This window comes from Balaenoptera physalus (assembly GCF_965194825.1).
Source record: "Balaenoptera physalus genome assembly, chromosome: 17".
NCBI lineage: Eukaryota > Metazoa > Chordata > Mammalia > Artiodactyla > Balaenopteridae > Balaenoptera > Balaenoptera physalus.
In genome coordinates this window covers 49,594,350-49,620,823 of record NC_138895.1, presented here as the reverse complement: position 1 = coordinate 49,620,823, position 26,474 = coordinate 49,594,350, and the positions used below count along the sequence as shown (strand labels likewise).

The 26,474-nt window shown below is 40.1% G+C and overlaps 1 protein-coding gene across 4 annotated transcripts in view; it reads right to left on the bottom strand.

Annotated features, from left to right (window-relative positions):
- Nucleotides 1-1,120: 1,120 nt before the first annotated feature.
- The window catches only part of SPAG1 (sperm associated antigen 1), an 89,746-nt gene continuing 64,392 nt past the window's right edge, over nt 1,121-26,474 (bottom strand). For 3 of the 4 annotated variants that reach the window (XM_082432702.1, XM_082432704.1, XM_082432705.1), the window contains 7 exons: nt 24,088-24,240; nt 15,069-15,235; nt 11,188-11,320; nt 9,168-9,294; nt 3,912-4,076; nt 2,459-2,830; nt 1,121-2,354 (listed from right to left, as the gene is read on the bottom strand). In XM_082432702.1, coding sequence (XP_082288828.1) covers nt 2,223-2,354; nt 2,459-2,830; nt 3,912-4,076; nt 9,168-9,294; nt 11,188-11,320; nt 15,069-15,235; nt 24,088-24,240 — 1,249 coding nt within the window. In that variant the 3' untranslated portion in view covers nt 1,121-2,222. The remainder of the gene's footprint in view (nt 2,355-2,458; nt 2,831-3,911; nt 4,077-9,167; nt 9,295-11,187; nt 11,321-15,068; nt 15,236-24,087; nt 24,241-26,474) is intronic. The other variant, XM_082432703.1, reaches the window with a different exon arrangement.

The following is a 26,474-nucleotide window of genomic DNA, read 5'->3' as shown; positions in this document are numbered from 1 at the left end:
TGTCTTTCTGAGTTTTCTTGTAGCTCACTGAGTTTCTTCAGAACAGCTATTATGAACTCTTTATCAGCTACATCAGAGTATTCTGTGGCTTTGAGCTTGTTGGAGAATTATTGGTATCTTTTGGAGGTGACATATTTCCTTGATTTTTCATGTTCCTTGTATTTTTGTGTTGCTGTTTTTGCATTTGAAGTAGCAGACACCTCCTTAAATCTTTACTGGTTGCCTTCAGTTGGGATACTAATCATTGGTGTTGCTATATGAGGGGTTTCCTCGGTTTCTGAATGGATAGACCTGCTCCACTCTTCTTGTTCTGCCTTGTGGCAGAATTCTTAACCTTTTATGTTTCTCCTTATTCTTAGAACTCACCAGACTGGCTGCTGGAAACCTCTCTTTTGTCTTCCAGAAGGGTAGTGTTATAGCTTCAGTTGCAATTTCTCCCTTACCCACAGACTCTGGTCCATCCTTCTGAGAATACTCCAACTACTGCGCCTGCTCTCACTGCTGCAGCACTCAGGAGCATGCAGAAGGATCTGGCCACAGAATGGCAGGAGGTGTGGGTTTAGCACTTGGGGTGTTGGGGATGCCCACGGACCCAGTGGGGAGATCCCTAAGTAGGGTACTCCCAGAGGCTTGTGGGCAGACTTCCTGCTGAAGTCCTGAAGATGTCTGCAGGAACTGTGCTCCTTTAATGCCCTTGATATTCTTATCTGCTTCCTTCACTTTCTCTTCCCTTCCTTCAGTCATGGAGGTCCCCCCTCAGGACTCCGGCTGGGGAGAAACAAGTTTCTCCAGGTGTGACCCAACAGTTGGGACAGCCCGGCACTTGCTCACTGCTTCCCACCTCCTCCACGGGAGAGGCTGCCCCGTGCAGCTAGTACTGGGTATGTAACTGTCAACAAAAGAGAACGTTTCCTTTTCATGTTGTTTCTACTGTAAAGTTACTAACACACTCCCTCATGTACTTGCACAAAAACTTAGTATCATTCAAAAGGAGAAAACTGTTTTGTTCGTTTGCTTGAAGACTAGAGTTAAATACCCATCACAGCAGATTTTCATTTATGAGCTTAGGAAAGAATAGTTTTTTTAAAAAATGGCACAGTTTGAAACCATTTACCCACAATACTTTAAATATTCTTTAATTATTAAATATTAGATAATAATGGATATGGAAATAACGAATGTGATAGTCATCTTTCCTCTGCTCTTCTAAAGAACAAGAAAATGCTTCAGAAAAAGAAACCTGACCAGAGACTACAGGAATAAATGACAGCACACTGATTGATAGAGACCTGAAGGTTTTATCGTAAGAAACACCTTTACCCTGACCCAGTTAACAAGGGAGCTCTCAATATAAAGAGTTCTTCATTTTCCCTTTTGCACTAAGGGAATAAATATGATCATGCTTAAAGGAGGGGGGAAACAAAGAGGGAGAAGTCACTCAAAATGTTTGGGGGAAATGTGGGAGTGACAATTCAAATAGAAATGCAGGCTTAGTTGCTTTTATATAGTGGTGGTTTCGTTATTGCTTATATAAGCAACACATAAAGGAAACTTGCCTTTAAAAATCTAGTAAAAAGGAGCAGAATTTCAGGCAATTTTTGTTCTTAATTATTAGGCAATGCTTCCATATTAGAAAAAAATAAGTTCCTCTTATAGCTCTAAATTAATAATCACAATTTATTTAATAATCATTTCATATTATAGACTTCTTAAGTGTTACATTTCATCTTAGAGGCCTGTAATCCACAAGTAGTATAAAATGGGATTTATATGTATCTTAGCAGGAAATAAAAGTGATGTAATAATCACTGTTAATGATTTCCACTTTTAAAAATGAACTGTAAAGAAATACATTTCTATCAAACTTAACAGGACTCCTTCATAGCCCAAAGAAGTGTAATTTAACTCAAAATTTTAACAAGTAAGTTATTAAAAGAAAATGTATAATATAAATTAAAATGCATCTTAACAAGTTCCAGATATACTTATTATTAAATATAAAGATGTTAGCTCTGGTACATAAGAAAATATTTACAACTAATAAAAAGCAGATTGTAGAATATATGTGTTCTATGTATAAAAATAAGTAAAATATTTTATAGTCCAGACCAAGGGATCTTTTCTAAGCCAGGTTTTTATCCATGCAACTCTATTACAATACCATCTCATTAGCATTACTGGAACACATACATGCATGGAAGAAATCTAACAATAATCTTTATTTAAAGCTCATACTGCCTTTTGAGGGCCTGCACATCTTCTAAAGTAAAATGTTTGTTTGGTGTGTCTGAGAGGTCATCAAAGAGCTGTTTAATCTGCTCCTTTTGGCCCTTGCTAATCAGTGTCAACATCATCTGAAAGAAGGAGAAAAATTATATTAGCATACAAACTGACATTTTAAAGTTGTTATAAAAACCCTAAAAAAAATCAGTCTCCATGAACATAGTTTGTCACTTACCTTAAACCTTTCTGCTTTACTCAGATATAAAAGATGCTGATATACCAAAGAAGGATCTTTATCAATAAGATTATTTTTCAGAGACTGGATGAGGAGCAGGAATGTATCCCCTTCAAGTTTGTTACTCAACAACACTGGCAAGTCTTTCGGTTCAGTGATGGCTAACAGGTGTGCACAGGCTTCTTTATCTTTCCTAGTACTGACGGCGTTTATAACCTGGCCAAATTCGTAGGCATTGTTAGGCTTGGGGATTGGTAGTTTCTCATAGAATTCTCGTGGCCCGTTGCTTGTGTCCCCCTTCTCAGAAGCATGGGAGTCGGTGGAGACGTCCTCCGAGGTCCTTTCAGGCTCCTCTTTATGGCCCTCATTCACCTTCAGGGGGAGACAAATTACACTGTGACACAACGGCCACTGCACACACCCCATAAAGGTAAGTTACCTTTATTAAAACGGGAAGGAACTGAAAAACACAGGCAGACTGTGGTTTAGTCAAGTTCTAAGTGAAAAATATATAACTTGTAATAATCATAAAATCTACTTTTTTTTAGGAAGAGAAGTTTTAAAGTATAAGTATCCATTCATAAAAGCATTCTTTTTTAAAGTTTAAAAAAAGTTTTTGACATTGAGAATGTGACAGTGAAATTTTATAATTTTCCATAAGTAAAAGCTGCTGTATAAAAGAAGACCTGTAACAACTTTATATCTCTTCTTCACGATAAATTTTACATTTACTTGTTTCGTTACATTTGATACAGAAGTCAACTTACATTTTTCAATTCTCTTAAAACAGCTTTTTCCTTCCCTCCTTAGAGGGAAAAAACTCCCTAGCTTCTTTCGCATATTAGCCTCTAACTCTTAGTAGAAATTTAAGATGATAGGTAGCTGACACAGGAATCCAAGAGCTGACATTCTTCACTAAAGGCAAAACAAAAGGCTACAGCACAAGGCATCCAGTTGTCTGAAATCACAAAGGTAGGTTTGATTCTAGGGTAGTCCAGGACCCCTGATGAGGCCGGTCTTGTTTACAAGTTTACTAAAAAAAGTCTAAATCAATCAGGAACCCTCTATGGGGTGTGGCGTGCAGGACCGCTGAAATTGAATCAGTCCTGTAGGGTTCTCTGGGTCGACCAAGAAGCAAAGTTCAGTGGCCACAGGCTCGCAGGGCAACCTGGAGTGGAAGCAATAAAACCACAGGCCAGGTGGTACGGGGGGAGGGGAGCACAGAAAGGAAGAATGCAGACACCCAAGGGTCTTTGGACCCAAGTTGGGAAATGCAGTGGCTAATTATCACAACAAAAGAAAAATCTTGTCATTATAATTTGTTAAAATGTCTTCATTGATCATCAGAATAAAAACACGAAATTTTTAAAAGTCATAAGAATATGACCTCAGAATCCCATATGAGTATAGGATCTCCAAAAGAGTACTTTCAGAGATAATCAAATATACATACCTCTTGAATCTCAATTTTCCTTCTCTCCTTTTCTTTGTTGAAAGATGCTGCATTATCCTGAACATTCAGGATTCTGGTGACCTCTTCCAGTTCCATTTTTGCCTCAATAATATTTGGGTCTAGTAGGAGAACTTTATGGAGATCGTTTAAACTTTTCTGATAATTCTGAAAGCAGGAAGGCAGAGAAAATAATTTTCATACATAAAAGGAGAAGGGGCACAGATGAGCCCGGGTGGGAGTGAAATTGGTGAGACGAGTACACAGAGTGTGTGCGGTGGGTTCCATTAGTACCGCAGTAGTAAAGTTAGGCCTATGAGGTAAGTCTTGGGCTAAAATATTGTAGCCCACAACACAGTGGCCATCCTCTACAGAAGAGTGAGCACAGAATCTGGGGTTAGAAGGCAAGTTAAGTTCTGTATCACCACAGCTTTCATAGTCCCTGGCACACACAGGCATTTGTGGTCTGCTGAATGAATAGATGAAAGAGTGAACGGCCTCACATCAGCACTTACTAGCAATGAAAGCTTGAGCAAGATCCCACTTAACCTTTCTGAGCTTCAGTTCTCTCATCTTTAGAGTAAGGATGAGAAGAGATTCTCTACTCTAGTTTTCACGAGGTTGTGCCGAGTAATCAGCACATTAATAAAATAACATGGGAGTGGCTTAGCCTTAGAAAGAGCTGGGCCAGTGTTAGCTGTTATCATGATGCCCCGTTCTGTAACACCCTTCGAGTTGTCTACTGCTCAAACAGCCTGGAGTCAACCTTTATTCCTCCATAAACAGTCAGGCAATACACTGGAGAGGTTGAGGGGAAGGAGAAGGGATCTACACTTAACCAGACACTGCACAGAATCTGCTGGCAGAGACGGACACCACAGAATCACAGTGTGCTGTGACAAGCCACATTCTAGAACTACAGACTAGACCCGTGTTTTGATTAAGCCAAAATTAATTCTGTGAGGAGGCCAGGAATTCCAATGACGTGTAACCTCTCAAGGATTCATGACATATAATAACAGCACGCATCGGACGCTGAAGCACAGGTAAAATAAGCTGGGGCTTATGTGACACTACTGAGGGACGAGCTGTAATGCTGCGGCCCTTCCCACTCCAGCCAGCAACATACTAGAGCAAGAGTGATGTGTTTAAAAGGGATAACCTTAAACCTGCTCTAACTTATTTTTTAAAAAGGTAAATTATTTACAAACTGTAGTACATCAGCGCTATTAACAACAATCTCCACACAGCACTGTGTCACAACAGCGCAGTTGGAAAACCTGCTACAAAAAACAAATGACACTGTGTTTCCATCCTAGGTGTTCCAGGCATGGAATCATACCGAAAGGCAAGAAGGGGGGGGCAGTGGGGCAAGTTGAGGAAGTAATAATAGCTAACTGTTACCCGTCTCAGCATTTTGCAAGTATTCTTATTTTAGTCCCACAATAGCCCTATAAATACTAACTGTTACTGTCCCCATTTAAAGATGAGGAAACTGAGGCATAGAAAGATAATCTTTGAGATGATGAAGGCAGCAATGAGCAGAAGGTGAATGATAAGACAGTGGTGGAGCTCAAGTGAGAGGCCTGAAAATGGAGATTTGTGAGCTGCAGCCTTGGAAATAGAAGGCCACCAGCAAGGAGTTGACATGACTACTTTTTCATCCATTCAAGGAAAGTCTGTGCCTAAAGACCAATCTGGTTGGAAGAAACCTAAGAAAGCAAGAAATACACTTTGATAAATGTTAAACAGAGGCAGGCAAGTGTGAAGAGAGGGCCCGACAGCAGGAGGAGCGGGGACGGCCATGGAGCAGGGAGGTGGTGGCAGAGGAGGGGCCAGGCTGCCAGGTAACCACAGCGTCAGACCAGATCCAGCCCCTCCATGGGCCAGGGGCTAGGACACCGTAGGGGAAAGGACAGCCGGGGCCCCGGCCCTCGTGGAAGCTTACGTCTTATGAGGGGAAACAATAAGAAAACAAGTGAACAAATGAATAAATAAAGTAAGCGTGCACTGTCATTTATGCAATTAAGAGAAGCAAGGATGGAGACGGACGCAAACGAGGGGAAGGAGTCTCCTTTGACATGGGTGTCAGAGAACCAGAGAACACAGGACCTGAAGGGAAGCCAGCCACGCAGAGTGGGGGGCAGAGCAGAGCTCACACAGAGAAGTGCGGCTCCAGCAAAAAGGAGGACGTTAAAAGTTGCTAATGACCTTATTAGGCCTCAACCAAAAAAAAAAGGTAAAGTATAATCACATGTGTTTATGATAACATTTACTATTAATAAATGTGCTTAGACTCCAATAACAGCATTTATTTTAGACGATATTACTCTTTTTGATACTTTTGGCCTGATAGCATCCCCGGTTGGCTGTGAATTCCCTAAGGCAGGCACTATGTCTTACCACCTCTATGCTCCCAAAGCCTAGCACGTGAGTGGCACTCGATAGAAGATATAAATTGTAAGTAAAAGTAAAATGTTCAATTATCTTTTCTTATGAAGAACAGCTGAACATTAAGGAAAGCCCTATATTTTTCAAACCTGGCACACAGAAAAAATAAAAATAAAATAAAGCAAGCTAGAAAACAAACAAAATATCTGAGAAAGCACAGGCAGGGCCCCAGCTCCCTGTGAGCCCCTGTGCCACTTCCTCACCAGTCACACAGAGGAAGCCGATCCAGGTGTGAGTTCTGATGCGTTTTATAAGCAGTGGTAGCCTTTGAAGATCCTGCAAGTAAATTCACTTGGCACATAACTCAAACTACAGGGTATACGGATCAAGTTATAAGAAATCAAACCAGGAAAACAAGCTGCCAGCCTCATACTCTAGTGGGATAGCATTACTAAAAATTGGGATTATCGGGCTTCCCTGGTGGCACAGTGGTTGAGAATCTGCCTGCCAATGCAGGGGACACGGGTTCGAGCCCTGGTCTGGGAAGATCCCACATGCCGCAGAGCAACTAGGCCCGCGAGCCACAACTACTGAGCCTGCGCGTCTGGAGCCTGTGCTCCGCAACAAGAGAGGCCGTGATAGTGAGAGGCCCGCGCACCGCGATGAAGAGTGGCCCCCGCTTGCCGCAACTAGAGAAAGCCCTCGCACAGAAACGAAGCCCCAACACAGCCAAAAATAAATAAATAAATAAAAGCCAGAAAACACCTTTAAAAAAAAAAATTGGGATTATCTTTCTGCATCATAATACAATTTCTAGAATTCATTCCAAGGAAGTATAAAATTCCGGTCTTTCATTAGGTACAACTTCTGACTTTGAATAAAGTAAACAAGTTCAAAGAGTCAGGCAGCCAGTATGGGATAAACCTGTTCTAAGGGTCTGGACATATATAAACTCATGAGTCATGCAGATCATGAGTACCTCACGGACCCAAATCCATTAAGTTCAAAAACAGTTGAATAAATTTTCAAGAAGCCTCTTTTAATTCATGGTGCCACACACCACCTAGGAAATCTTTACGTGAGGTTTACAAATGAGTATGTTGCTAACAAAAAAAAGGGGAGGGGAGTGGTCAGGTCACCTGGGCCCTGGGAATACAGTGAACACACTGTGAATACTGGATACAGTGGAGCTGCTGGGCTGGTGAGTGGGGCATCCACATGCTGGGAGGGTGACGCACCCCAGTTCCACGGGGACAGAAGCTCCTGCGCGCAGGACATTTCTGGACCTCGCCCTACGCACCTCTTCACTTGCCTGTTCATCTGTGTGCTATACACCAAACTCAGTAAGGTCAACACTCCTCCCTCAAATCTCTCCCTCCTGCTGTACACCCTCCCTTATCACACTGTACTGCTCAGCCACCTGAGACAGGAACCTGTATTTATCCAAAGAAAACGAGAACACTAACTTGAAAAGATACTCCCATGCTCACTGCAGCATTATTTACAGTAGCAACCTAAGTGTCCATCAGTGAATGAACAGATAAAGAAAATGTATATCTACACAATGGAATATTATTCAGCCATAAAAAGAAGGAAGTTCTGCCATTTGTGACAATATGATGGACTTTGAAGGCGTCATGCTAAGTAAAATTAGTCATACAGAGAAAGACAATTACCTTATGATCTCACTTACATGTGGAATCCAAAAAAACAAAAAAAAACCACCACCAAGAAAAAAAACAACCACCTGAACTCACAGAAACAGAGAACAGATTGGTGGTTGCCAGAGGCAAGGTGGAAGCTGGGGTGTGGAGGATGGGTGGGAATGGTTGAAGACCCTTAAAAGGTACAAAATTCCAGTTATAAAATAAGTAAGTCATGGAGATGTAAACAGCATGGTGATTCGAGATAGTAATCGTGTATTGTATATTGGAGAGTCTCTAAGACAATAAATCTTAAAAATTCTCGTCACAAAAAAAAATTTGTAACTGTGTGGTGAACTAGACATACTATGGTCATTTCACAGTATATACAAATACGAAATCACTATGTTGTACACCTGATACTGATATAAAATGTCAATTATATCTCAATTAAAAAAAACTTTAAAGAGGAAAAAAAAAAGTCAATGACCTGTACACTGACAATGTGTGAATTTCATTGTATTAAACCTTAATCAACTTGATTCTTTAAAAATACCATTTCAGGAAATGCCATTTCCCAGTATGTTCTGATTTTTTCCTTGTCATGTTATTTTCTACAAATGTGAACATTCACTCAAGTTTTCCACGTAGAAGAATCATCATAAAGAAAAATGTAATTATACAATACTTTCCTTGAAAATAATGGTGTGGTTTTCTTAGAGAAGAATGCCATCCTATAGCCTCACTCTGACCACTGGCCAGTTTAAGGCCCAAATCACAACGAACTTCCCAGACTCTGCCATGTCTCTACCAACGTCCGTGGCGTGAACACACCTTCAGTTCTGATACCTCCCTCCCACCGTACAGACAACCCCAGTCCCCTGCTAGAGGAATTCAGTGGCGTTGCTGGTGGCCTTCAGTAATTCAGTAACAAACCTTCCTGTCCTTTAAAGTGGACCTATTATAAATAACAACACTCCTTAGAAAATCAGGAAATAAATCATCATTTTTGAGCTGGAAGGAATCTTAGAAATTATCTAGCTCCACATTATAGTTCAGGGAAATCTGAGGCATCTTCCAAGGTTTTGGGACTGCTGAGTACAGAACTGGGATTAAATCCCAGGATAATGTCACTGCCATTCCTTGAGCCCACAATTCATGTTCATGAAAACCACATGATCTGTTCAGAGCTGACATTTATATATTAAAACAAAGATTTCCTCACCTTGAGTCCTTTGTGAGCAAGAGCTCGTCTGTAGCATGCTTTCACATTGCCGAGGTCCATCTGAAGCGCCTGGTCACAGTCCTGCTTTGCCTCTTCAAACTGGCCCAGCTTCAGGTAACAGAGGGCTCTGGTATGTAATGGAACTCAGCATTATGAAAGTCAAAACAACATATCTATAAACTTGGACAACTAACAGAAATCAGAAAATAGCTAAATAAGTCCGTTTCTATACCACAGCTGCTGCAATTGAAACCTAACATTTTCCTCCAATTATGGCATTTTCTTGCAATACTTGCAATTAGGACCCTGGGGATACAACTGCAATCAAAACAGTCCCGGCCCTCAAGGAGGCTGCAGTCTAGGGGAAGAGACAGTCAAAAGAAGCAAACACAATAAAATCTGTAGAGGATGCTCTGGTAGCACAGAGCTGAGACTCTCATCACATTTGGTGGAGCTGAAGCAAGGGGAGGAGTAGTCAGGGAAGACTTCCCAGAAGAAGTGACGTTTAAGTTGAAGCCCAGAGTACACAGTGATAATTATCCAATGCGAAGGCACTGGGCTGAGATTTAATATGCAGGGAGGGCACAGCACGTGCAAAGTCCTACAGTGACAGAGAACACGGTGTCTTGATGGACTAAGAAAAGAGCGCTATGGTGGTGATGAGGCTGGGAGAGTGGGAGGCCAGATCAGAAAGGTCCCGGCAGGAGGCTGAGCTTTATCCCAAGGTTAATGGTAGTCCAGGGGTGGGTTTTTAAGCAGAGGCTGATCCGTTCACCATGTTTTAGGATGATCGCTCCAGCTGCAGCATGGAGAATCAGAGGGAACAAGACTGTGCAGGGACACCTGGGAGGGCACTGCAGACGTCTAGGGAGAGCCGGTGTCAGCCGGAGCAGGGGCTGACGGTGAGGGTGGACAGAAAGGCTCACGCCCAAAAGGAATTTAGAAGGTAGGACATCTGAGCTGTTGACAGCCTGGAGAGGGAGGCGTGGGTCAGGGATGTTAACCCACCGTGAGCGCAGAAGGGAGGGAGGCGCTCAGGTCCGGGGCTCAGACACAGAGATTTGGGGGACATAATTGGAAGGTGGTAAATGGAGCTGGGGAGAGGATTAAATGGCCCAGAGAACATTAGAGCAGACAAGGGATCTATGCCTTTAGAAGCCCGAGAACAGCAGGGAAAGAAGAAAGAGAAGTGAGAAGGGGAGAGCCAGGCAAGTGAGCTGTCTGCACCGCAGCCGAGCGGGGAGGTGGTCTCCAGGAAAAACTGAGCGGCCACTGATGCCCAAGACCACTGAGGCCGAACAGGAGAAAGGTAGAAAAATACCTGTTGGGTTCAGTGACAGAATTTTTCACAAAAAAGGTTGCCAAAAGAGGAAAACATGTACAAAAACAAAGCAGTGAGAGATTAAGCTTAAAAATTTTTTCTGAAATGGCTAGGAGAACCCATGCTGAGCCCCTATTTAGGAACCATACCTTATTCTTCCTTGTCACCGCAGACTCTATCTACTCCCTAAAAATCCCCAAATCACCATATTCTAGGTAACTATCTTTTTTACCATAATGTGTTAAACATGGCACCTGAGCAGCATTCTGGAAAAATCTGCCCATTCCTACTACACATTAGAAGATGCCGGGCCCTTCCCTTAGCACTTCAAGAGAAAAGGGGCACCTAAGACGCTAGTTTGAAAGGCAACTGATTCCTGCTCCCACTCTGGAGGACCGCGCTGAGGCCTCCTCACGAGCCGCGGCGAGGCCACACGCCAGGGAGAGTCAAAGCAGCACCAGCCAAGGCAGCGATGGCCAAGCGGGAACCTACCGCAGCCCACGTCAGACCTCCCAGCTCCAAGACACAGCATGTTTTCAATCTCTCCGATAGCCCCACCTCTTTAAAAAACACTCACTTAAAACAATTTGCTATATAGAGTCTCAGAATCATGGGAATAAACTTTGGCAATTAATTTATCTATAATTTTTTCATCAAAAATATTCACATAAGAAATATAGAAAGTTACAAAGAACTTGCCTGTTTGTATAAATGGCACATTCCTTGTTGTTAATCTTTAAGCATTCACTGTATTTACTAAGGGCATCTTTATAGTTTTTGTCCTTTACACATTGATTTCCTTCTTCTTTAAGGGTTTTAAACATTTTTTCATCTATGGGACACACACAAAAAAGAGCAAGTATTCATATAAGCACCTTTACAAAACTTTAAGTATACTGTAAATTAAGTGACCACAAACCATACAGAGCTAAAGTCTAAATGGAACAAAACGTTGTATACAAATTAAAAAGATAAATTGGCTATAAGTAAAAATGATTATACAATTATGACACTATTTTTTCAAATCAGAAAATAAAATACAAGTGATTCTATCCTTTTATCCATATTGGCACGCCTTCTTTTCTCTGCTGGAGATAGAAATATCTAGTGTTTGGTGTAGTAAGTATTTCATGAAAAGTGAACAAACACATTAAAGCCTGAATTAAGACATCTTCGAACAGTCCAAGTTTCCTTGGAATCACACCTCCTCCACTCTCTGCTCTTAAGGTTTAAGTAAAGCAAATCCCACCCTAGCCCTACCTTTTGGAGTAATCTTTGTTTTACTAACCAGCACACTATGTTCCCTTAGCCACAATAATCTAATTGGTCAGATTAGGTCTAATTGGACCTATGAGAGCCAATGAGCTACAATAAGATTTTAGTGGCAGCTTCTGGTAAGGTAATTCTTGCTCTTTCCCGTGGAACATGAGGATAAAAGGAGGAGCTATTTTGCCATCGTGCGATGCAAGGGGAGAATCTGTCTGAGAATGGGGCCAACAGAGCAAGAGAGAGGCCAGGACAGACAGCTAAAGAATAACCTCTGAGTGCTGAATCCAGCCATCCCTGCAGCTATCCTACTTGTGGACTTTTCCGCAAGGGGTGCCGATAAACAACCTCTTTTGCTTAAGACATTAATGGTTGGGTTTTCTGTTATCTGCGATCAGAGTCCCAGCTATTACTATTGCCTATTATCTTGCAGTGAGCATGGCTGACTCCTCAGGATCCATTTCCTTCTTCCTAAGGGTACCTCAGCATTCATTCAGCTATCACTCCTCTCCTACTCAGCCCATGTGTCCAGGGGAAGCCCCACTGATCAGGAACTCATGGCATGGCACTTCTTCATTACAGGGAGTGGTTCAGCAATGGGCACATAACCCATTAGAATAAATACCAACAGAGCTCAGCCAACAGAGTAACAGGCTAAAAAAGCTGGGTCTTTGGGGCAACATATCTCCTCATTCTTAAATTAATGCCACCAAAAGCAATGGTGTCTCTCCCCCTTTGGACATTGATATGTGCAGACATGAAGTCTAAAACTGCTACAGTTCTATTATTTCTGGCCAGAGCCTGAGCCCTGACAAGTTGTGCCTGATTTTAGAGCCTGTCTGGGCCCTTTCAGTTACTTGAGCCAAAACTATTCCTTACAGTTATAAGTCAACAGATTTTCTGTTACTTGCAACCAAAGTTTTCTAACATACCTAAAATGTTAAAATTTAAAGTTTTAAATCTATGTAATAACTTTACTCTATGGAGTATCTTGATATAAAATAAAATTGCATAACAAATTTTAAAATATGACTTTAAATTCTGTGATCTAAAAATCTTGATAGATGTACTGAATTTATAGTATAAACTTGGAATGTAAAAAATAATCTTATTTGTCCCTCTGCACAAATGGCATGACATATTAACTTTTCATCCTTTATTTCAAATTACAGAATATTTCTGCCTAATGTTTCATGTTTCAAAAGAACTCACACTATGTGGCCAAATGACAGTCCCCATAAATCTTGGTGTATCTAAGCTCTAAAACAGAATATTACAGAGGATTTTTTTTCTTCCAATTTGCTGAAAAACTTTCCTCAAGCTCTTCTTCCTACATTGTTTTTAAGTCTTTGGTATCCAGTCTCACTAATAATTAGTACACAAATATGAACAGAAAGAGCTGATTATTCTTGTGCTTATGATTCACTATCACATATCTATAGTATGGTTAGTATATGCACGTTATTAGTAATGAATAGCTACCCTTTATTGAGCAAATGCTTTGTGCCAGGCCCCATTAATAATGGATTCTAGAAGCTAGAGATCTCCATGTTTTTCCCAGGACTGCTGAACCATCTAAAAGCCTTGGCAGAAGTTCCCTGCGTCTTCTTTCTAGGCAATGAAAAGGGTGAGCCATTGGGACATCACGGCTCAGTGTGTCTGCAAGATGAAGCTCGACACAGGCACACATGGGGTTCCTAAGCAGGCAGGAGAAATAGAGCCTCAGCCAGCTTTCAAGCAGAAGGCAAGCGTGAAGCCACGTTTATTAAACACTCTGCACAAAGTTCTGAGGAAAGCACTGTGGGGATGTAGGTATGGATGTGAACAACTACGATACAAGGCAGAAGGAGGTACTGCTGCTAGATATATGTTGTAGGGCTTTTTTGTTGTTGTTGTTGTTGAAAATCTATAGTTTATTTTATAAGAAAATTGGGATTAAATTACAAGGATCCATGTGACCCCAACTTTTGTCAGTCATTTCATGATTCGTGAGGCTCTGGCCCCTTCGCTTGGCATGGCGGCACAGCCTGAAAAAAATGTATACTTTCTTGTTGTTACTTAATAGAGATCTTCCTGGGCATGTTCCCCAAAACAAACTCCACAGGATGGGAGAAAGGTGCTACTACAGAGTAACAATTTTTGTTCCTACTCCCTCTGGGCTTTGTAAAACCAAAGTCAGATGTTATATAGCCCCATCCCCAACCTTAAATGTAAACAACCAAACGATGTTTTAAATTAAAGCCTTGCATCTTTGACATTCTAGAATTTCTGTATGGTGAGATTTATAAAATTCATATGGAAGTACATAGAAGTTCTTATAATAAATGATGGCATTCCCTAAGACTTGATCTTTAGATCTCTCAATTATACTTTGTAAAACTTTGGTGATCTCATCTAACCTCATAACTTGAAATATCATTTATAACCTGCCTGCTTCCAAGTTTATATGTCAATACAACCTCCCTCCCCTCTCAAACTCTAAGTTCTTTTGAATGTCTAGTAGGTTTTCTGAACTTGATGTGTCCAAAACTGAGTTCTTGATTGTTCCAAATCTAATTTTTCTGCGGTTTTCCCATCTAATAAATGGCACTTCCATCCTTCTACTTTCTCAAGACAAAAACCCTGAAATTATCTGTAGCTCTTCTCCCACATCCAACTAGTCAGCTCTACCTTTAAATTGTAACTAGAATCTAATAATTCTCACTACCTCTTCTACTACCCTCTTTATTCAAGCCACCCTTATCTTTTGACTGGATTATTATGGTAGTTTCTTAATGCCCCTATCTCTTCCTTCCTTGGCTTTCTATAACTGAATCTCATCACAGTAGCCAGGGTGATTCTGCTCAGCTGTCAGTAGCTTTCTATTTGTTGTAGGGCTTTATTTTGCTTTATTATTTCCAAAACATCAATCTCATTAAACTAGCCTTGCCACATACAAGGTGTATAGAGAACTATATGCTACTCAATTCTTTTTTCTTATTTTTAATAATAATGCTGACTTAACATTTATTAAGAGGCTACTATAAGCTTACACAGTCAGCACATGTGTTAAGTATTTCATATGCATCTCTCCATTTATTCCTGAGAATAACTCCATGAGACAGTTACTCATATTTCCCCCTTTCATATACACTCAAACACTGGAGGTGTGCAGCAACTTCTTAAGACTCTGCAGTTAGAAAGAGGGAGAACAGGGTCTTAACTTAAACCCATAGCAGACGCCTGATTTCATGCACTTACCTTCTGCTTTACTGTGAAAATATATGCACAGCTCACGATAACCCTCAGAAGAAATAAGTGTAGGCTTCCCCTACCTGTGATGCCCGGTTGGTGATGGCTGCAGGAATCTCCCACTTGGTCTGGGGGCGTCTCTGCCACAGGCCGCCAAGCTCGCAATTGTGCAGAAGTGGGCACAGCAGGAATGGGTGACAGCTTCTCCCGCCAGCTTGGTCCATCCAGGGCCATTAAAATTTTTGTTATCCTAAAAAGAAAATCAGTTTTCTCTGTTGAGCATGCAATTTGCTTTCTATATTACTGGAGGTCATATCAAGAGTAAAATTTACAAATGCTATGCATTTCTGTACTTCCCTGTAGAAAGCACACAATCAAGCTATTTGCTGTCCACATAAACAGTCTTAAAAAGGACTCTTAAAAATTGCCCCAAACTATGTAACGTTAGATCCTTTTCGCATCACAAGAAAAAATTAAGACATTTCTAATTAGTTAAAAAAATTTTTTAACATATATGCAATAAAATTTTAATTTTTAAAAAAGTGAAGTATAAAACTAAAATTTAGGAGGCCTAGAAGAAATATCCCCTACATAACATTTCATATAATTACTAAATTGATAATATATTACTCTTGAGAATAATCAGCAGTACTTTGGAATTTCTATGCCCAATGTGTATACGAAAGACAGGTTTATAACACTGGCTGCTAAAACTGATGAGGAGTAGCAGTTACATGGAATAGTGCTTCTTCCTGAAAACTGTGGTTAAGATACTCTTTACCTTGTGTTTTTTTCCATCTCTAAAATTATCTACTCTTTTTGTTTTCATATGCATAAAGATGAAAGAATAGGATATTGGAGTCTACTACGAGGGCCCTTGTATTAATGACATTTGCTAATGGCTATCATAATATTGAGATAACATCCCTGATTATCACTTTCTCATCACTTTAAAGTTACAAAATATCATACTTAGATTTTAAAACAAAACTGAATTATGTCTTTGGGAAAAATCTGGTTTAAAAAAAACATGGTTCCTACCCACCAGAAAGACAAGATCCAGCCTCATCCACCAGAACACAGGCACTAGTCCCCTCCACCGGGAAGCCTACACAACCCACTGAGCCAACCATAGCCACTGGGGGCAGAAACCAAAAACAACAGGAACTACGAACCTGCAGCCCGCAAAAAGGAGACCCCAAACACAATAAGTTAAGCAAAATTAGAAGACAGAGAAACACACAGCAGATGAAGGAGCAAGGTAAAAACCCACCAGACCAAACAAATGAAGAGGAAATAGGCAGTCTATCTGAAAAAGAATTCAGAGTAATGATAGTAAAGATGATCCAAAATCTTGGAAATAGAATGGAGAAAATACAAGAAACGTTTAACAAGGACTTAGAAGAACTAAAGAGCAAACAAACAATGATGAACAACACAATAAATGAAATTAAAAATTCTCTAGAAGGAATCAATAGCAGAATAACTGAGGCAGAAGAACGGATAAGTGACCTGGAAGATAAAATGGTGGAAATAACTACCGCAGAGCAGAATAAAGGAAAAAGAATGAAAAGAATTGAGGACAGTCTCAGAGACCTCTGGGACAACATTAAATGCACCAACATTCGAATTATAGGGGTCCCAGAAGAGGAAGAGAAAAAGAAAGGGACTGGGAAAATATTTGAAGAGATTATAGTTGAAAACTTCCCTAATATGGGAAAGGAAATAGTCAAGTCCAGGAAGTGCAGAGAGTCCCATACAGGATAAATCCAAGGAGAAACACGCCAAGACACACATTAATCAAACTATCAAAAATTAAATACAAAGAAAAAATATTAAAAGCAACAAGGGAAAAACAACAAATAACATACAAGGGACTCCCCATAAGGTTAACAGCTGATCTTTCAGCAGAAACTCTGCAAGCCAGAAGAGAGTGGCAGGACATATCTAAAGTGATGAAAGGGAAAAACCTACAACCAAGATTACTCTACCCAGCAAGGATCTCATTCAGATTCAACGGAGAAATTAAAACCTTTACAGACAAGCAAAACCTAAGAGAATTCAGCACCACCAAACCACCTTTACAACAAATACTAAAGGAACTTCTCTAGGCAGGCAACACAAGAGAAGGAAAAGACCTACAATAACAAACCCCAAACAATTAAGAAAATGGTAATAGGAACATACATATTGATAACTACCTTAAATGTAAGTGGATTAAATGCTCCAACCAAAAGACATAGACTGGCTGAATGGATACCGAAATAGATCCATATATATGCTGTCTACAGGAGACCCACTTCAGACCTAGGGACACATACAGACTGAAAGGGGATGGAAAAAGATATTCCATGCAAATGGAAATCCAAAGAAAACTGGAGTAGCAATTCTCATATCAGACAAAATAGACTTTAAAATAAAGACTATTACAAGAGACAAAGAAGGACACTACATAATGATCAAGGGCTCAATCCAAGAAGAAGATATAACAATTGTAAATATTTATGCACCCAACATAGGAGCACCTCAATACATAAGGCAAATGCTAACAGCCATAAAAGGGGAAACCAACAGTAACACAATCATAGTAGGGGACTTTAACACCCCACTTTCACCAATGCACAGATCATCCAAAATGAAACTAAATAAGGAAATACAAGCTTTAAATGATACATTAAACAAGATGGACTTAATTGATATTTATAGGACATTCCATCCAAAAACAACAGAATACACTTTCTTCTCAAGTGCTCATGGAACATTCTCCAGGATAGATCATATCTTGGGTCACAAATCAAACCTTGGAAAATTTAAGAAAATTAAAATCGTATCAAGTATCTTTTCCGACCACAATGCTAAGAGACTAGATATCGATTACAGGAAAAAATCTGTAAAAAATACAAACACATGGAGGCTAAACAATACACTACTTAACAACCAAGAGATCACAGAAGAAATCAAAGAGGAAACCAACAAGTACCTAGAAACAAATGACAATGAAAACACGACAACCCAAAACCTATGGGACACAGCAAAAGCAGTTCTTAGAGGGAAGTTTATAGCAATACAATCCTACTTCAAGAAACAAGAAACATCTCCAACAACCTAACCTTACACCTAAAGCAATTAGAGAAAGAAGAACAAAAACCCCCACAAAGTTAGCAGAAGGAAAGAAATCATAAAGATCAGATCAAAAATAAATGAAAAAGAAATGAAGGAAACAATTGCAAAGATCAATAAAACAAAAAGCTGGTTCTTTGAGAAGATAAGCAAAATTGTTAAACCATTAGCCAGACTCATCAAGAGAAAAAGGGAGAAGACTGAAATCAATAGAATTAGAAGTGAAAAAGGAGAAGTAACAACTGACACTGCAGAAATACAAAGGATCATGAGAGATTACTACAAGCAGCTCTATGCCAATAAAATGGACAAACTGGAAGAAATGGACAATTTCTTAGAAAAGCACAACCCTCTGAGACTGAACCAGGAAGAAACAGAAGATATAAACAGACCAATCACAAGCACTGAAATTGAGACTGTGATTAAAAATCTTCCAACAAACAAAAGCCCAGGATCAGATGGCTTCAGAGGCGAATTCTATCAAACATTTAGAGTAGAGCTAACACCTATCCTTCTCAAACTCTACCAAAATATAGCAGAGGGAGGATCACTCCCAAACTCATTCTACGAGGCCACCATCACCCTGATACCAAAACCAGACAAAGATGTCACAAAGAAAGAAAACTACAGACCAATATCACTGATGAACATAGATGCAAAAATCCTCAACAAAATACTAGCAAACAGAATCCAACAGCACATTAAAAGGATCATACACCATGATCAAGTGGGGTTTATCCCAGGAATGCAAGGATTCTTCAATATACACAAATCAAACAATGTGATAAACCATATTAACAAATTGAAGAATAAAAACCATATGATCATCTCAATAGATGCAGAAAAAGCTTTCAACAAAATTCAACACCCATTTATGGTAAAAACCTTCCAGAAAGTAGGCATAGAGGGAACTTACCTCAACATAATAAAGGCCATATATGACAAACCCACAGCCAACATCGTCCTCAATGGTGAAAAATGGAAACCATTTCCACTAAGATCAGGAACAAGACAAGGTTGCCCACTCTTACCACTGTTATTCAACATAGTTTTGGAAGTTTTAGCCACAGCAATCAGAGAAGAAAAAGAAATAAAAGGAATCCAGATCAGAAAAGAAGAAGTAAAGCTGTCACTGTTTGCAGATGACATGATACTATACATAGAGAATCCTAAAGATGCTACCAGAAAACTACTAGAGCTAATCAATGAATTTGGTAAAGTAGCAGGATACAAAATTAATGCACAGAAATCTCTTGCATTGCTATACACTAATGATGAAAAATCTGAAAGAGAAATTAAGGAAACACTCGCATTTACCACTGCAAAAAAAAGAATAAAATACCTAGGAATAAACCTACCTAAGGAGACAAAAGACTTGTATGCAGACGACTATAAGACACTGATGAAAGAAATTAATGATACAAACAGATGGAGAGATATACCGTGTTCTTGGATTGGAAGAATCAACATTGTGAAAATGACTCTACTACCCAAAGCAATCTACAGATTCAATGCAATCCCTATCAAACTACCAATGTGATTTTTCACAGCACTAGGACAAAAAATTGCACAATTTGTATGGAAACACAAAAGACCCCAAATAGCCAAAGCAATCTTGAGAAAGAAAAACAGAGCTGGAGGAATCAGGCTCCTGGACTTCAGACTATACCACAAAGCTACAGTAATCAAAGACAGCATGGTACTGTCACAAAAACAGAAATACAGATCAATGGAACAGAATAGAAAACCCAGAGATAAACCCACACACCTATGTCACCTTATTTTTGATAAAGGAGGCAAGAATATACAATGGAGAAAAGACAGCCTCTTTAATAAGTGGTTCTGGGAAAACTGGACAGCTACATGTAAAAGAATGAAATTAGAACACTCCCTAACACCATATACAAAAATAAACTCAAAATGGATTAAAGATCTAAATGTAAGACCAGGCACTATAAAACTCTTAGAGGAAAACATAGGCAGAACACTCTATGACATAAATCACAGCAAGATCCTTTCTGACCCACCTCCTAGAGAATTGGAAATAAAAACAAAAATAAAAAAAATAAATAAACAGACATTTCTCCAAAGAAGATATACAGATTGCCAACAAACACATGAAAGGATGCTCAACATCACTAATCATTAGAGAAATGCAAATCAAAACTACAATGAGGTATCATCTCACACCAGTCGGAATGGCCATCATCAAAAAATCTACAAACAATAAATGCTGGAGAGGGTTTGGAGAAAAGGGAACTCTCTTGCACTGTTGGTGGGAATGTAAATTGATACAGCCACTATGGAGAACAGTATGGAGGTTCCTTAAAAAACTAAAAATAGAACTACCATACGACCCAGCAATCCCACTACTGGGCATATACCCAGAGAAAACCGTAATTCAAAAAGAGTCATGTACCACAATGTTCACTGCAGCTCTATTTACAATAGCCAGGACATGGAAGCAACTTAAATGTCCATCGACAGATGAATGGATAAAGAAGATGTGGCACATATATACAATGGAATATTACTCAGCCATAAAAAGAAACGAAATGGAGTTATTTGTAGTGAGGTGGATGGACCTAGAGTCTGTCATGCAGAGTGAAGTAAGTCAGAAAGAGGAAGACAAATACTGTATGCTAACACATATATATGGAATCTAAATTTAAAAAAAAAAAAAGAAAAGGTTCTGAAGAACCTGGGGGCAGGACAGGAATAAAGACGCAGACGCAGAGAATGGACTTGAGGACACGAGGAGAGAGAAGGGTAAGCTGGGACGAAGCGAGAGAGCGGCATGGACATATATACACTACCAAATGTAAAATAGATAGCTAGTGGGAAGCAGCCGTATAGCACAGGGAGATCAGCTCGGTGCTTTGTGACCACCCAGGGGGTGGGATAGGGAGGGTGGGAGGGAGGGAGACTCAAGAGGGAGGAGATACGGGGATATATGTATATGTATCGCTGATTCACTTTGTTATAAAGCAGAAACTAACACACCGTTGTAAAGCAATTATACTCCAATAAAGATGTTAAAAATAAATAAATAATTTTAAAAAGGTGGTCCCCAAGACTGAGAAAGTTACTGGTAATTAGTAGAATGCATTCAAATTAGTTAGCTCAGTAGTACTTTTTGTGTGAAAAAAATTTTATATTTATATAGAGGCAAACGTAATACATACACTTTCCCTACAATTTCATAAACCGAAATTTCAATAGTGATCTTTGGTTATGATAACCACATCTCATATATTTTAGTGTAAAAAATAAATTTGAAAAAATAAATGTATAACCACCCACAATAGCAGAAGAAAAAGAAAGAAAATTTTAGAAAAAAAGAATTTTCAAGCAAAACTTGTATTACTAGCAGAGAGGTAAGGAAGAAGCAGCTGAAAAGAGATGATGTGTTGCCTGGGAATAAATAAGTATATGCAGGGAAATGTAACACATAAGATTCCTGGAGAGGGATACGGTTAATGGAAGACACATACGAAATAAGCACAGATGTTTAAATTAAAAAAAAAAAAAGCTTCTGTGGCTTAGGTGGCAAAGCAAGCATAAATATGGGATTCATGAAAAGGAATAGTGAAATTTTCTAAATGGATATTTTATAGAAGATACATATGGCAAAACCAGACAAAGCCTCCTCATCTTCTTATCAAACGATGTATCAGCAAGAGCCATTCGATTTAAAAAAATGAATGAGTCTTAAAAGTCAACTTGTGTAAAAGAACCTTCTTGAGTACATATAAAAATTACAATACAATCCTCAAAAAGCTAAACAGAATTACCATATGACAAAGCAATTCCATGCCTAGGTGTACGCCAAAAGGAACTGAAAACAGGTATGCAAACAAAACCTTGCACGTGAATGTTCATAGCAGCACTATTCACAACAGCCAAATGGTGGAAACAGCTGAAAGGTCCATCAACGGATGAATGGATAAACACAATGTGATACATCCATACGACAGAATATTATTCAGTCATAAAAAGAAATGACGTCAACATACATGCCTCACCGTGGACCAACCTTGAAAACATTATGCTAAGTGAAATAAGCCAGACACCAAAGGTACATATTGTATGATTCTATTTATATGAACTATCCAGAAAGGGTAAATCCACAGAGACAGCAGACCAGGTGCTTGGAAAGGGAGAATGAGGAGTGACTGCTTAATGGGGACAGAGTTTCCCTTTGGGGATGAAATATTTTGGAACTAGTTAAAGGTGATGGCTGCACAACACTGTGAGTGTACTAAAGGCCACTAAATTGTACACCTTAAAATAGTTAATTTACTTGTTATGTGAATTTTACTTCAATTTTTTAACAAAGCATAATGCAGAAGGTTCAGAAATGTGAATGACCACAGTCTCTCAGACATAAATTCCTCCCTTCAGACCATTCAGCCTATCATTATGAACCAGATTTCCTAAAACACCTCCTCAACAGGCCCCTTGTCTCTCTGTTAGATACTTCTGTGTTTCACAAGAACCCCTAACCCTGGGAGAAGATCCTACTTTCCCCAACCATCTCGGAGACTCCCAGACAGAGGATGGGCAAATTAAGAGCAGAATTCCACAGCATGGGGTGAGCCACGCTCTGTCTGTTGGAGAATGCATTCATTCCACACAATTTTACTGAGGATGCCTACTGTACAAAGTACCGCAACTACAGAGACGGGTAAAACACAACCGCGACCTCCAGGAACTCCTAGAAGAATGAGAGAAAAAGAACTTTACAAAAAGAGAAGGCAGAGAATTTACAAACAATATGGAAAGAAGGCACAGGTGGTAGGAGAGGAGCCTGAAGGGCACGTGTGCTGGGGAGATGGTGGATCAGGGAAAGTCTTCTTCTTCAGGACAAGAAGGAATTAACCAGACAAAAAGGGGGAAGAAGAGCCTTCAGACACATATGAGGAGGCAGCAGATGACGTGCAGCAAGGCAGCTGTGCAGCGGCAGAAAAGGCTTGGAGAGCTCTCAGTGACATGCCTGATTCTACAGGATGGAGACCAAGCTGTGAATGCCCACAGTTCCATCTGGTCCCACTCAGATCCAATAACCAATATCTACCCTTTACTTCCAGACAGGCTGGGACCAGACAGGTCCTGAGCGACCACATGGTAAAAGTACCAAGGAACGGCTGCCCACTCTCCACACAGATCTTTCCAAGTGCAGTGGGACCAGGTGGGGAGGTAAGGCAGGATCTTAAAAAAAGAATTAATCCGAAACCTGCCATTCTCGTTTTCCATAGCTTTGTTCAAGGTCCCCTCGTGGTCTCTCAACGCCCTTCACCTCTCCAACAACTGCGGCCCACACAGACAAAGGCAGCCTGACCTCTCTGTGATCCCCACCTCACTAATGTTCACACTTGGGGAGAATCTGTCTTATGTTAAGTTGTTCCCCCTAGCTATGTTCTAGTTTGCTTAAAGACAGAGACTATGTCATTTTTTTTTTCCCTTTCTGTCTTTTTGTGGGGAGTGGGGCATGGTACACTAGACCAACACGAGGCTCAGTGTAATGTACACATACTTGGAAGAAATTATACTTTGGACAAATGGGGTCAGAAAATATTATACATAACTAGAAACGTTATCCAAGTAGTAATTTTCAAAGTTCACCTGAAAGCAATTTATGAAGTCTGGAAATTCTTACCTTCTCATTCTCACCCAGGGGGTAAATAGGTCATAATATAAATTAGAACCAAATTCTTTGCTATTTTACCATTTTAAGTTAATACTCATCCTAGATGAGTGTCTATTTAAAGGGTATATAACACAAATATCTAGCAGGCTCATGAAGACATCCATCAAAACCATTTGGTTTTGAAGGAATGAAAGAAGGCAATCATTCATGTAATGCCAGTAACAAAGAACACGTCTACACTTTGATATCGTTCTTGAAGGAGGGGAGGAAAATAAAATCTCATTCCATTAGAAAACAACTAGACCTCAGGCGGCTGCCTCTGATTAGGTTACCTGTTAACACTGTCATTTGCTATCTGGATTCCGCAGTCTATTTGCAACACTGTTTTATAATCCACATAAGCTTTCTGATACAGCTCTAAAGTTTCATAGGCCATTGCTCGTCGAAGAAGAGGCTTGATTGAGAATGGATGAAGTTCCAGAGCCCTAAAGGAGACAGAAATATTACACTGTCATTTGTTTTGAAAATTACTCCCTAACTTACACTAACTGAATGTATCCGATAGGACTGGACTCTCACATACATATCTGATATTTTACCTTGGGGATCTGGCAACATACCAGAAAGGCAAACCCAGAGTAGCAGAGCAATCAAATCTGTGGTTACTTCCTTTCTTTTAAACCAGTATTGAAGCCCTTTGGCATTTACTCTTTCCCCCAGTGAGACTGAACTCCCTGACAGCAGGCGGTGCCCTCCCTCCCACTCCCCTGTGTACTAGCAGAGCCCATCATGGCACCAGGCACAGAGTAGGCTTTCAACAGGTTCTTGTTATTGACAGATTAAAAGGAAAATTTTTATTTGCACCTATGTATTTAATAAGGCACTTAGCACAGAACCACAAAACCTACACTGCATTTCGAAAATCAGCTCTCCAAAACTTAATACAGTTGACTATGATTTACTTGCTGCCAAAGGGCTTCAAACATAGACCCGAGGAAATCAAGGGAGTAAGTATCCAATGATTTCTTGTAAGTCATGAATTTTCACCTTGCACTTTTTAGTCTATGAAGCATTTCCAATATCACTAGAGATGTATTTCAAGGTTATGTTCCTTGGTTTTGTCTGAAGTAACTGCTTAAAGCTACCTCACTATTTAAGGCACTTCATTATACTCTGAAATAAAGCATACAATCAAAGGATTGTATTTATGAATGAAAACTATTGTACTCTTAGTTTTAACAAAATCAGCTGAAACTGTAAAGAAGTACTCCGTGCAGAGATCCTATGAAGAGCTAATAATCCACTAACAAATCTCTGTGCCAGACTGTCCACAGTGGGGATAAAGGTTTGCTCTTTTGGTAATTCTTATGCATGAGCAGTTTATATATCAGACATTTAACTTGCTTCAGGAAAAGCACGAGTGAGGGCTTCTTGACTTTCTCCCCAACAGTCCTAGAGATCTGCTGTCTATTCCTGTCTACAGTGATCTGGAAAGAGGAAGCTCCGACAACATCTGCCGGTGCTAGTCTCTGCAGACATTCTCACCTAATGTCACAACAAGCCTGCAAGGTAAATAGTAATATGTTCATGTTGCAGGTGAGGAAACGGAGAGACACAGGGAGCCGTCTGCCCACGTGCCCGTTCTTCTGAATTTAAGCTACAGGAAAGCAAGGGCGTTGCGGGAGCTGATCACCACTGTATCCCAGTGCCTAGATCACTGCCAGGCCACTGGAGGGACTCGGCAAACCCCTCCCAAATGAACCTGCAGGGCCTACACTCTTTCTACCACGAACGGAAACAAGAGCACCACAGATAAAGGAACTTGGAGTCACCTGCCATTCAGGGGTCCCCAACCCCTGGGCCACGGACCGGTACCGGTCCACGGCCTGTTAGGAACCAGGCTGCACAGCAGGAGGTGAGCGGCGGGTGAGCGAGCGAAGCTTCACCTGCCGCTCCCCACCTCCCAGTCCCTCGCGTGACTTCCTGAACCATCCCCCCCAATCCAAGGAAAACTGTCTTCCGCGAAACTGGTCCCTGGTGCCCAAGAGGTTGGGGACCGCTGCTCTACATTGTACAGATACTCAACTGCACGTGTGGGTGTGTTCCTCAGCTGCGTACCATAGAATTTGTTCTAGAAATGTCATTAAACCTAATTAGCTTCATTTCTTTGAAAAATAACCAATTTTGCTCTGCCTAGGTGTTAGGATTGGGGATGATTTTAATGATCTCCTTTGCGTTGTACTGGGTTTTAAGATTTTTTTCTATAATAGGTATGTGTTACTCTTGTAACCAGTAAAAATTATTTTAAAAATAAAATTAAAGTCTATTAAAAACACTCAAACACTAGAAAACAGGTTTCTGGGCATCTGTACCACTGCCTTAAATCTACCTTAGTTAAATGCTTAGGGGATATTAACTACACAAACAGTGATTATAAATATAGGTCACAAACACAAGACTACCCCCATTTTACCAAAGACTTCCAACACCCAAGGTGCTATTTATCCACAAGATTGACCTGAGGTAGGCGTGGAATCTAAAACTGAATGAGATGATGCGTTTAATTTTTAGCATTGCCCAGCCAAGTAAATGCAAGGTGTTTTCTCTTTAACCACAATCCTGAAAATGAATGTGAGCTTTTAAGTGGGAATTCCACTAGAAGAAAAAAAAAAAAAAAAAAGCACATCCATTCATAAAAGCAAACACACACAGAGAACTT